We start from the raw sequence: 12731 nt of genomic DNA, 5'->3' as shown, positions 1-12731 counted from the left end.
ACTCCAACTTCAGTCTTTTATAAGGTGCGGACATTATTTCATCAAATGAAAAATGTGTAGAGTGTAGGTGTCTTCTGTAATTTTGTTACTAACTAAAGTTTATTAATTGTCAATCAAATCTAATCTATTAAAAGACCAGTGGCCTAAAATGCTAAAAGACAATTTTAACACTGGTATGAAACCGTTCAGTCATTGCACAATATAACCTCAATCTCTACTTTGCCAATAACTACTACCAGGGCTAAATTTCCCATTTACAAGATTTTATGAATAATAATAACAAGTTAGAGGGATGAAGCGCTAGTGATACCCATCGCAAGAGTTCAATGTCAAGTGAAAAATCTCGGATCTGAGAGCTAATTTGCATTGTAAAAGCCCACCACCTGATTTTTCTTGAAGTCAATAGAGAAATTTCCCTTATAAAATAAATTTACCATTATCACTGTAAATTTATATATAACTCAAAATAGGAGAGTATTGAAAGGTTTAAAAATACAAAGCAATGTTTTTTCTCATATATTTATTCATTAAATTTTAAATCAATCTCAGCTAACCATATACAGACTGACTACTTGACGAAAGTTGAGACTTTGACTCCTTATAAAGTTGTCTTATGGATATAACTATTATTTATTTCAAGCTGAAACAGAATGCAAGTCTGTTCCTATTGGTTGCGAGGAACAAACTCCAATCAGGGTGTCCGAAACAGAAGTTTACAGTGAGTGTAAACACCATCCATGAAATTTTAAGATCTTTACCAAACAGTTGTAGTTGTGACTAAAAATTTAAAATACAGAAAAGTAATTAGACAATGCTTTGCCACCAACAAGGAAGAGGATTGTACATATGTACCTAGAAGAGTTCACTGGGTAGCAAACTTCTCTGAAGAGGGCTTTGGAAAGCTGGTGTCACAAAATTAAAAACGCAAAAAAACGCACCATTATTTTGATGATTATGAACAAAAGTATATGAAAAATACTCATTTACTTTAATAATAATGCTATTTTATTAGGCAAATATGGTTTTTTGCAATGACAGTTACAGCTTGCAAGAAATAGCGTCTGTCAACAGTTTCAGGTTGTGGCGAGTACCACTAAAGATTTGAATTTGGCACGTAATCTATCAGTAGCTATTGTAATGATCCCATAAACCATAAAATAAAAAAGAATTACATTGTATTATATTTAGTATTTCAGTTTGGGGAATCCAAACCAATCAATTTCTTACAACAATTGAAATGTAAAATAATGCACAATTAATGTCTGTGAATTTATGGTTGAAAACAACATAGAAAGTCCAAATCATCACATTAAAAAAATATTTGTTTATAAACTGTAAAGTGCTCAAAGCTGACTAAGAACTGGAGTAATCTACAATAATAATATATTTCATTTCTTATTTCCTCAGTTCCCACTATACCAACTGAAGCACTAAAAAATAAAGAAAAAGAAAATACTGCGATACAAAATTTCCGTGCACAGAATTATATGTTGATCGTTCATTATTTGACATAAGCTTTAATATAGATTCACAGTTAGCCATTAGAGTGCAGTAGTAGCATGAAAAGTGGGTTCACTGATGTTAACATAGGCATGGCAGTCAAAGTTTTAAAGGGAAATTTACATTAAATTAGTAATTTATACAATAAAAAACTCGACTTTCCATAATTTTTTACTTGAGTGAATGTAGAACTCTTATCAGATTCAATTGCTTGTTTTTCCTTCATTCAACTACCCCTTTCACAAGAGGTTTAATCAACAAATTTCTCTTAATTTAACAGAGTGACTAAATTTGATTAGGGCTCTGTGTTTGATAATTCTAAATTTGTGGTCAACTGGGAGGTACCCAAGGTCAAATACAAGAGTATAATACCACTATATCTCAATACATTTCCTTTCAATAAAATTCCAAGTTCAACATCTGCTTGTGGGGAACCTAGTTGTTCATTAAAATATTTTTACTCTTAGTATTTATTTTTAGTCTTGAGACTTCTTTATGACAAAAAAATAAACTTCAAATTGCAATTACTTTGTTTAGCACCTATCCAATATATAAAATTTACAAATTAAAAATCTTCATACTTAAAGGACTAGTGAAATGAAGCTGAAAGCCATAGGAGCACAAAAGGACAAAAAATAGCAGAGTGTGTTAGTACTTTAGACACATACATTAGCACCGCCAACATTCAGTATAGACTTACAGACATGGAAAAAGGCTCGGCAAAGAACATCGACTGACTGAACCCATATAACTGGGGATTTTCATAACCCCACTGTAACACCAAAAGACAACATAAATTAAAACATTTGTTTGAAAATGTGCTCAGCTGACATCTTTGGCCTTTCACAATAACAATCCTTTTCAGTTAAAATTTGATTTTTCAAATTACGAAAATTTCTTCATTCTTTAAATGTATTATATGCACTATAGAGGCTAAATAATTAAAGTTCTATCCAAATTAACACAGGTAACTTTACAAGTTCAATTTCTATTACTGCACTGGTATTTGCGTAACAGACTCTCAATATTGAAATTGTACCACTTTTACTCACAGATCAGTCATTATTAAATGTATTTAATAACGCTACCAAAAAAGACTCAATATTTTCGTTATTACAAAGCAAAAATTTTCAGAACAAAATTTTTGAAGAGCCTTCAATTGTCCGTTACTTTATGAGTCATCTGTGAAGTAAACGATGATTTGACCTTAGATGTTACTCGGTTCTTCTATCAATATCATCTTCTTTACTCATATCTTCTTCACCTATGAATAATCCCTAGTAGATAAAATTGGTAGTTGTATTACACATGGCGGACTTCTGCTATATCGGAAGCTACACAATAAGTAGCATACATTTATTTTATAACATTGATTGATAAAATATTTGTGAAATATTGTGGTTAAAAATAAAAATTTGACTTAGGTCCATAATTTTTAAGATTGTGTTTATCATGCATTTGCTGCCTGTACGCTGAAGGGATGATAACTGCTCAATAGTAAACAGACAATCACTAAACCTTGGTACGTTTTTTTCTGTACTTTTTACATGAAAAACTTTTAAAAGATAACCATAGTAATAAATGATCGTGGTTTTGGCTTAAAAATAGACTGAGCTTATATACAACAATTAATAATGTATATTTAGACTCCGTGGTTAACAATCACTACATTTAAATTATGTTGTAATTTAGACATCAGTACATAAATATAACCTCTATAAAATATGTATGAAAATGTTATAGAGACCTTTATAACTTAATAAATTTTTTTAATCATAGATGGTGTTGATAGTTTGCTATTCTATTATTTGAAACTTGAACACTTGTTACGAGAGGTCATAATAGTTGAGAATATACACTCACATAGCCTTCACTGTTGGGCATGCTAAGCCAAAAGTCTATACAGAGCTGCACAGCAAGCTCACTGCGCCAGATGCCTACATGAGGGGAAGCCTGCAGTGTGTTCACAGCTGGGCTCTGCTTTAGCATCTTGACTAGCACGTCCTGGCGGAACAATGTTGATGTTCTCATCGGCCTGCACATACAACAGATTATGTAATGTTGCGCCAGATGCCCACATGAGAGGAACCCTGCAGTGTGTTCACAGCTGGGCTCTGCTTTAGCATCTTGACTAGCATGTCCTGGTGGAACAGTGTTGATGTTCTCATCGACCTGCACATACAACACACCATGGAATATTGCACCAATTGCCCACATGAGGGGTAGCCTGCAGTGTGTTCACAGCTGGGCTCTGCTTTAGCATCTTGACTAGCACGTCCTGGCGGAACAGTGTTGATGTTCGCATCGGCCTGCACATACAACAGATTATGTAATGTTGCGCCAGATGCCTACATGAGGGGAAGCCTGCAGTGTGTTCACAGCTGGGCTCTGCTTTAGCATCTTGACTAGCACGTCCTGGCGGAACAGTGTTGATGTTCTCATCGCCAGCACATACAACAGATTATGTAATGTTGCGCCAGATGCCTACATGAGGGGAAGCCTGCAGTGTGTTCACAGCTGGGCTCTGCTTTAGCATCTTGACTAGCACGTCCTGGCGGAACAGTGTTGATGTTCGCATCGGCCTGCACATACAACAGATTATGTAATGTTGCGCCAGATGCCTACATGAGGGGAAGCCTGCAGTGTGTTCACAGCTGGGCTCTGCTTTAGCATCTTGACTAGCACGTCCTGGCGGAATAGTGTTGATGTTCTCATCGGCCTGCACATACAACAGATTATGTAATGTTGCGCCAGATGCCCTCATGAGAGGAACCCTGCAGTGTGTTCACAGCTGGGCTCTGCTTTAGCATCTTGACTAGCATGTCCTGGTGGAACAGTGTTGATGTTCTCATCGGCCTGCACATACAACAGATTATGTAATGTTGCACCAGATGCCCACATGAGGGGAAGCCTGCAGTGTGTTCACAGCTGGGCTCTGTTTTACGTAGTGTCTTCATTAGCATATGTTAACGGAGCAGTGTGGACGTAAACATGCAGGTAATGCAGCATTACAGTAATTAGTGAATTTCACTAAACAAACTTTAATGTATTACAATTTATTAGTTGAGGTATATAGACCAGAGAAATGTTATCGGTGTTTAGTTCTCGAGTTGAACAGGAAGGGAAAAAGTGGGAACATGAGGCACTCCTAACATCACTTGGAATTATCTGAGAATTTACAAACTTGATTACAAAACAGTAGTAACAAAACATACATACTTCTGTGGAAGAGAGCGGTGAGGGCTCTGGGAAATGTAATGGTTAGGTAACTCAGGTAGTACAGTCGACCCATCACACGGCAGGAACACACAGAGATACTCCTCAGCGAGTCGTAAGTACAGAGAGGAGTACACCTTGGTCTCCTGGTATGGTGCTGACTTTAAGCAGGGATTCACCACATGGTGTATGAAGTGGAACATATATAACTCAAACGGATCTGAGTTTGTTAAGGAATGAAGTTTGCTTTTGTAATAACAAGCTGTAAAAAAGAGAGAAAAATTAAAGAATTATCTTAAATCTTCAGTTTATTGTTTATTTCCAGGAACGTTTTCTTAGATCACATCTGCAGTTTTTTTGTCTAAAAACCATGAAAAGAATAGGATAAGAATATCAAAGTTCAGAATCTAATTAGAGACTTTGATCAAAATTCTACTGCTAATCACTAAGACAATTGTAGTCAACACAATGCAAATGGGTAGCAATGACCATTCAAGTTCAATTTTGTCTATGGCTATGTATTATTGCATGGTCAGTAAATAAAAATTGTAGATATTAAGGTTTTAAAAACACACTATAAAGTTTATGATGTAATTGTTTCTTTCAATAACCTTACAATTAAGAGACTTTACATTTTCTGATAAACCAGTTTTACCAATCTAATAAATAAAATAATTGTAAAAAAGGATACTCAGAGCCAAATGTAATGGCGCTCTAGTCCGGGGCTCTACTTCAAGCTTTTCCATGTAGAATGGTAGAGCCGTTCCTTCTTCTATTGACTGTTTTATCTTTTGCTGTGATTAAAACAAACATCACATAAGATCTCATTAGGCTGAACATTTTATATTATATCTATCAAGAACACACAATAAAATCTGTTAATTATTTTAAGGGCTAATTAAAATATAAACTGTAAAAGATTCTGTGAATTCCCCTTATTTCATTGCCCCTTTGTCACACAATAAACGTAATATAGTAGGTCTAAAATTAAGGTATTTTAAAATAACACTTGTACATGGGAAACAGTTACAGTACAGAATATATTCTTGAACCAATAACAAGAAGACCATGGAGATAACGTTATAAGCAACTTTGTTGTTAGAGGTTTATGGAAATTTGAAAATAATTTAATTTGTAAATACAAAAACAAAACTCATTAGAAATTTTTTTTAAAAGATAATTTAGTTTTGAGTTTTCAAAATTCAAGACACACTTGTCAAATTTGAACAGACTATAAAAAACGGAAAATATAAATTGTAATTTTACAAGTAAGGCTTATAATTCATAAATAAAAATAAGAACCTCACATACAAACAACAAATAATTTACCTATGGAAAATTCAGTCTTAAGCATATACAAGCTAAAAACTTACTAAAAAAGCACAATTGATTTAAAATTATGAACTGGCAAAAGAAGTAACTTAATAAATTTGGTATCTTGAGTAAGTCTAGTGTCCTTTTAGTTTCAAAATTACAGGTCAATTTTGAAGGAGTGAAGAGTAGCACCTAGTGTAAACTCACTCTTTGTATTTGCACACATAAGTGTGAATTTTATATTCTATAAAAGTTATTTACATAGTAAGTGTTTAGTTCTAAAAACAACATTCACTTTAAATAACTATTAATATCACAGTGTGTTTGGCAGTGAAACCTAAATAACGTTTCAGCAACCAAACAAATAAAAAGTTTCTTTACAACAGTGCTGTTCTACTTACGGGCAAAAATGAGAGTTGGAACTTGTACTTGATGTATGGATCTGACAGCAATTTGTAGCATAGCCGGAACATTGGTCCATTGGGATGCAGAAATTTGAACAGGAGATCGTATTCTTGAGGGTTCAGAGTGTACTCAATATTGAGCAGGCCCCAACCGACCCGATTACTGATGCCGAATATGTCCTCAATGATATCGGGCAGCGCATACTCCAGGTCCTTGTTAGTACATTCATCAACCCAATGAGTGATCTGATCACATCTGTACTGAAGTGGTTGTTGTAAGACTTGCTGCATTTTGTCCATTATTACCTGGAAAACACATTAGTGAATGTAAGTTAATTGTTTTCTTTCTTTACTTCAATTTCATATTGTAAATATGTTTAAAACCTATAAAACTAAATTTCTTTTCACAAGCCTCTTAAATTACATCAGTTATAAACTGAAACTGAAAATTGGATTCTATTTTATAGGAATAGCTTTAAAACTAACTATACTTTGACTTTTAGTGTTGTAGGTTTAAAAATTACATGTGTCCATTATCAAACAGAATAAGGGATCAGAAACAGTTCCTTAATAGAAACGAAAGCAGCTTGATGGTTTGAAGCATATGAGTTTAATTTGAAGCTGTTGCCAATGCTGAAAGAACTCATAAAATATAATCATGTCAAAGGCCACACACCATTAAGTCTCTAAGGGAGATGGATTTAATTTTCTGGCAAAAAAAGTAAATTATCAAATTTGGTATCTAGACTAAGTGTCCTCTTAGTTTCAAAAAGGAAGTTGAGAAGAAGTGGTTACAACCTCATTATGGTAGACACCCTCTGAGACAAATTTCTTCTCAGACCTTTAGGAGAAATGATGCAACAGCTTTGACCTTGACGAAAGAAAAATAAACTTCTAAAATTAATGTAAATTACAAGCCAGCCAGGGATCTCTCCATATATACTTTTTGTAAGGAAATAGTAGTGTGACTAAGAGATCTGTAGATTTTTCAATGAAAAGGAACAGTCAGCAGAATACTTGAGGCTAGACTAGAATGTTCAGTCACCTCGAGTATCGGCCGGAAAGGATTTGAAAGAGCCCTTGGATATGAAGGAGGCAAACTTCTCTTAGTTATTGGATTATTTACAGTCTGTTAGTGAAAAATAACTACTTGATGGGACCACCCCACCCTACGGGCTCTTATTACGTAACAGGCTCGTTTGGCGGTGGGCTTGTTACGTGATGTATATATATATATTGGGCTGTCTATCATGCATAAGACTGATTTAAGTGTTTCCGGTATACAAGTGACAACATGTGAACTCTTCTCGCTCAGCAACATTAAATAACTTTCTGAGACCTAATTTTCATGTTTCACACTTCCTTAAGACTACCTCATCATCATAAAACATAAAAGAAATTGAAATTGACCCAGTAATGGCTCAGAATTAAATATTCCAACATTTTGCAAAACATTATCAAATGTAGAATACCTGAGTTATTACTTGAAATTCTGTCACGTAACTTATAAGAAATGTACACTTTTGAATATTCAGTAACATATACTGCAACAATAGTGAATAACATCACCTACATGAATAAGCTCACAGCAACCGTGGTGAATACTAACACTACCTAGCCTAGGCCTACATAAATAAGTTGTGCATATCTTTTACATACACATATTATGATCGAGATCTTGGGAAATACATACAGCTTATAGAGATAGCTGTTGTTATTAAGAGGATTTCTGATTGGTTAGATTTAGTTATATGGTTATTTACAGAACTATTCATTGTTATTTCTTTTGTGATGCTAGTGAGTGACATTTTTGTCATAGGCTATTCATTGTAGAAGTTAGTATCATAAATACACTTTAAAGAAGGCTATATACTAAGATACTTATTATTTTGTCAGTGTGGATCAAAAAGACGTATTGTTTTATCTTACTCCATAACGGAAATTTAAATTGTTTTTGCATTTCTACAGTAGTGACTATTGACCTAAAACCTAGAATAGGCTAATAGGTGAGTTTAAATGTTTTTAGCTCTCAAGCATTATTAACTTAGTGATCGTCCTTTTGAAATTTTATATTTTTCTGATCGCTACTATCTCGATGGATCTCTTTCTCTGTCACACTGGTTGGTGGTGGCATTACTGTTAGTCCGTTCCAATCCTAGTGCATGTTAAAAGATTTAAAAAAGTATTGTTCTTTCCAACAATTAATTATTTGTTGTATTTTTATTAATTTTTAATTGAAAATAAACATATATTGTGAAGTGGCTACAGTAAACATTTACTTACTTAGTGGTTAGGTTATTTTTAAGAACTGGTGTTAAGATAGGGTTTATGAGAATGATTGGATTTAACATATTCTGTAGATAAGTGATAATAGAAATAACCAGATAATCTTTGATATAGCTAACATATTTATATAAATTGAAAGTTACGTTTTAGTGCCTTTGAGCTTCTCCTTTTGTAAATTTAAATATTTTAAATTATTCAGCGCAAAACATTAACGAGACCGTAAATCTCCTAACAACTCCGAACCGAACAGTAATTCATAACCTAAAATACATTAACCACAAAAGAATTACAATCAAAAGAATTAATATGTATTCATACCTGATTTATGGTACCTTATGCAATTGGAGTTAATAGTAACTACAAAAATTTATCCATTTATAAAATATAATTAACAGTTACAGTTACAGTAAATTTACACAATTCCCTCCATCTTCTGTATTGAAAAAGTTCAAACAAACGGAATTATTTTTTGATTGATGCCAAAGAATAGAGAAAACTGTATTGGAACTACCGAAGTGGATGTCCACGAAAAAACAACGAGAAACTAATCCCGGGGCATTCTTGGGTTGTTGTTTCCTTCCTAGCTTACAGGAAATGTATGGTCATAGATCAGATTCAACAGCTTGATGTTAAATATAAATTATTCCTCATCCTAGTTACAAAATCACAAATAAGATATATCAATTCAATTTGGGTAGTATTCTAATCATCAAATATAACTCCTATTTAAATGTTTTATGAATTCTTTGGATAGTATTAGAAAATGTGTTTATTTCGGTTGAAAAGTATTTTTAGTCTTTCATGACTTTCTACCTAAAATCAGAAAAATTACTTCTAAAATATGGGCAAAATGACATTTTCCTGCCACAGGGGGCACTGATGACCGGAAATATTTATACGTTCATGCCCTCTAAATGCGAAAAGAATGGCTCATTCAATTTTATCTTTTTACAATTACAATTCTCATTATGCACATGTAGTTATTACTTGATAACCTTTTGTACACACCCATTTGATTGTCGTGTCGTGGTGTTCAAGGATTCACTATACAACTCTGAAACAATATCGCCATCAATGAATAGTGTGATATGGATCTTTAGTCAAAGACTGGACTAATGATGTAGATAAACGATCAAAGTAACGTGGCGGATAGTTATAATTGTCTTATATTCTGCCTCCTAATAAAATTAAAATGATGTTGGTAAACACTCTGGTATTTACACATTTTAACTACTGTGATGTTATCATCAATTACGTGTCTGTGCAACTGTTTGGTAGGATCCAATGGGACCGAAATTATTAAGTGCTATTTTGTTTTAGCGGACCTTTATAAGATCCTGTAACAATATGACACGTACATACTCGTGACCATCCATCCTAATTAGTAATTACCAATCCTAATTAGTAGTAAAAGTTGTAGTATAATTAGTATATTCAGGCTTAGGCAAAGATTACCCCAAATATTTGTCTGGAAATTTCAGTATAAATCTCACATATAGACGTGTTAACTCGTCGCGGCGCCACTTCAATTCTTGTTTCTCAACATCGTATAATTATGAACCATATATAATAAATCTTTCACAGTTACTGCACCTTTATTATGGAACTAACTGTTCGAAAAGATTAAAATGATTAATTGATAAAAACCCAAGGTGTGGAAAGCTGTTTTGTGGGATTATTAGAGGATGTTAGATGACCGTAATCTTGGTGGCGGTTCTAGAGCCGAAGCGTATATCTTTGAGTTGATAAACCTGCAAGTACTTATATAATCGTCAGCATTACCTGAATTTTTATGAACGTTCTAGAATGTAATGATTTTATATTAAACTAGTTGTAAACTGATTTAATTTCTTCATAATTTAATTTCAATGCTATTGTAGTATGTTAGTCGTAAATACTGGAAGTAGATTGATTTTGTTTTTTGTAAATTAAAGTTTATATTTTAGAAGTTAATTGGAAGAGAGGCATATACAGGCATAAGTTCACCATAGAAATAAATACGATTTTTGTTTCATTCTGATATCATTATAAAATACCTTTGTCTTCACAATTTTCTAAGAGTTTGAGATTTGAACCCTTGAACCCCTTGCTTCTTACGCATTAAAGACAGAAAAGTTAGATATCGAAAACTTATTTGTTTTATCATTGATTTACTCATAATAAAACTGTATCAAGACATTGCTTACGACTTTTTGCGTCTAGTTTGAACAAAAAATTTCATTATTAAACTCAGATTAAATTATTACAACGAATAAATTGGGTTTAAAGCATAGTATCTTCGGCATTTAGTTACATTTTGGAAGTAATGTTTTCAGATCTTTGACATAACGAACTAAAAACACACCTTAACTTTGAAATAGTTTGAAAAACTTGTATTGTTACGTAAATATTTAATACTAGCCAAGACTGCAAAGAATAACAGAGCTCATTATAAGTATTGTCTGATTAGTTCTTAAGTAGTAAAAACTGTTAGGAGTTAATACACTTTAAAAAATTGTTTGTCTTCACTTTAGTTCTGCATTTAACTCAAAGAAACTTATCAACTTCCATTGCTTTATGGAAATGAATGCTCCAATTTTCATGATCCGTTTCAATTTTTCAAAGCTCTGGCATAAAGCAGATAGTAAAATAGTTCAATTTTTGTTCAAATTGGGGTTTGCACTTCTTTATTGTATGATTTATACTCTTGTCGTCTTCTATGTCCGCTTAATCCGTCACCATTTTTCAACAACAAGCATCTTGAACCTTATAGTATTTTTCTAAAATTAGTCTTTATTCTACTCAAAATCTAAACCGTTATATAAATCAAGTGTAGAATTGAAAAACATTAATATATTATTACAATCTATTCAATAAAATGTGAACAGTAAATAAACAAGATAGATTAAGCAATTGTTGATTAGATTCCAAAATCTTTAATAAACATGAAGAACTTATAAGCGACCACTTATATCAAGGAAGTCGTTCCTTTGAAGTCTACAAACATGGTCAATAATGCCCAGTAAATTCAAAGCAATGTGGTTTAGATATCTTTCAAGCGTATCAAGAAGCTAATTAGGTAGCGTAAACTAAACTTTTTGATCTCCTCTTCTATGTAAGCAATTCCAGTGTCTCTGTGGATGAATCGCCTTATTTGTAACGAACATGGAGCTTGCAGCAATGTTCTCAGAACTTTGAATTTGAAACGTAGAATCACTTGCTCTCCAAGTTGAATTCCATATGTCCAGACAGATTTCAAATCTACTTTGTACAGTAACGGTTTATTTTCAGGAGAAAGATGTGATATTTCCAGAAAGCGAATAACGTTTCGAAAACGCCCAGATGGGCCCAATAACATCTTTTGAAGTTGGTAACACTGTTTGCTATTATTACTGGACTATTTACAGTCAGTTGTAGCAGCTGATTTTGTGAGTCCCTACGTTGTGCCTCAAGTACACGATTCTTCATTTTTAACACGTGTTAGTTGAATTTTTATGTGGGTATAATACTGAGAGTGTATTCCTGATGCTTTATACTGTATTTTGTTGAGCCATTTGAATGTTTTACATAAGAAGTAATTAGAAAAAAACGACATTGAATTTATAATCTGTACCCATTTTTTATCAAAACCTAAAGTATGGTCAAATGTTTAATGCACCCATTTGGACTTTTACTAGCTTTTTGGACTGATTTATTGAGAATTAGATCAATGTAAATTTTCCAGCTGACAGGTTTCTACTCTAAGGTGTAGTATTACTATTCTTTTTTTTGCAAAATTATTGTCCCTGAAGAGGTTGCCTATTTTAAGTGATATGTTTTTTTTACTTTTATATTTTTATACGTTTTTATTTGCTTTTAATACTTTTCTTTTACCACACTATATCATCCTTATTTATTTAAAACCAATGCTTTGCTTCCTTTTTTTATGATTACAACCTGCCTATTCAATTTTGTACAATAAATTTGTCTTTTCCTAAATATTTATACAAGTGAATTACTAAAAGCTTTATTTCATTTTTTAATATAGCATGA

The 12731-nt window shown here is 32.9% G+C and overlaps 1 protein-coding gene across 2 annotated transcripts in view; it reads right to left on the bottom strand.

The window, feature by feature from the left end:
• The window catches only part of LOC124367658 (sphingomyelin phosphodiesterase 4), a 40441-nt gene extending 31242 nt beyond the window's left edge, over nt 1-9199 (bottom strand). Inside the window, exons 1-6 of one of the 2 annotated variants that reach the window (XM_046824656.1) lie at nt 9039-9199; nt 6432-6740; nt 5408-5510; nt 4720-4936; nt 3364-3535; nt 2201-2272 (exon numbers count right to left, since the gene is read on the bottom strand). In XM_046824656.1, coding sequence (XP_046680612.1) covers nt 2201-2272; nt 3364-3535; nt 4720-4936; nt 5408-5510; nt 6432-6734 — 867 coding nt within the window. In that variant the 5' untranslated portion in view covers nt 6735-6740; nt 9039-9199. The remainder of the gene's footprint in view (nt 1-2200; nt 2273-3363; nt 3536-4719; nt 4937-5407; nt 5511-6431; nt 6741-9038) is intronic. The other variant, XM_046824657.1, reaches the window with a different exon arrangement.
• Between the last annotated feature and the right edge of the window lie 3532 nt (nt 9200-12731).

This window comes from Homalodisca vitripennis, chromosome 8 (assembly GCF_021130785.1).
Source record: "Homalodisca vitripennis isolate AUS2020 chromosome 8, UT_GWSS_2.1, whole genome shotgun sequence".
NCBI classification, from domain to species: domain Eukaryota; kingdom Metazoa; phylum Arthropoda; class Insecta; order Hemiptera; family Cicadellidae; genus Homalodisca; species Homalodisca vitripennis.
The sequence above is the reverse complement of the archived record's forward strand: the minus strand, read 5'-3'. Positions and strand labels throughout refer to the sequence as shown.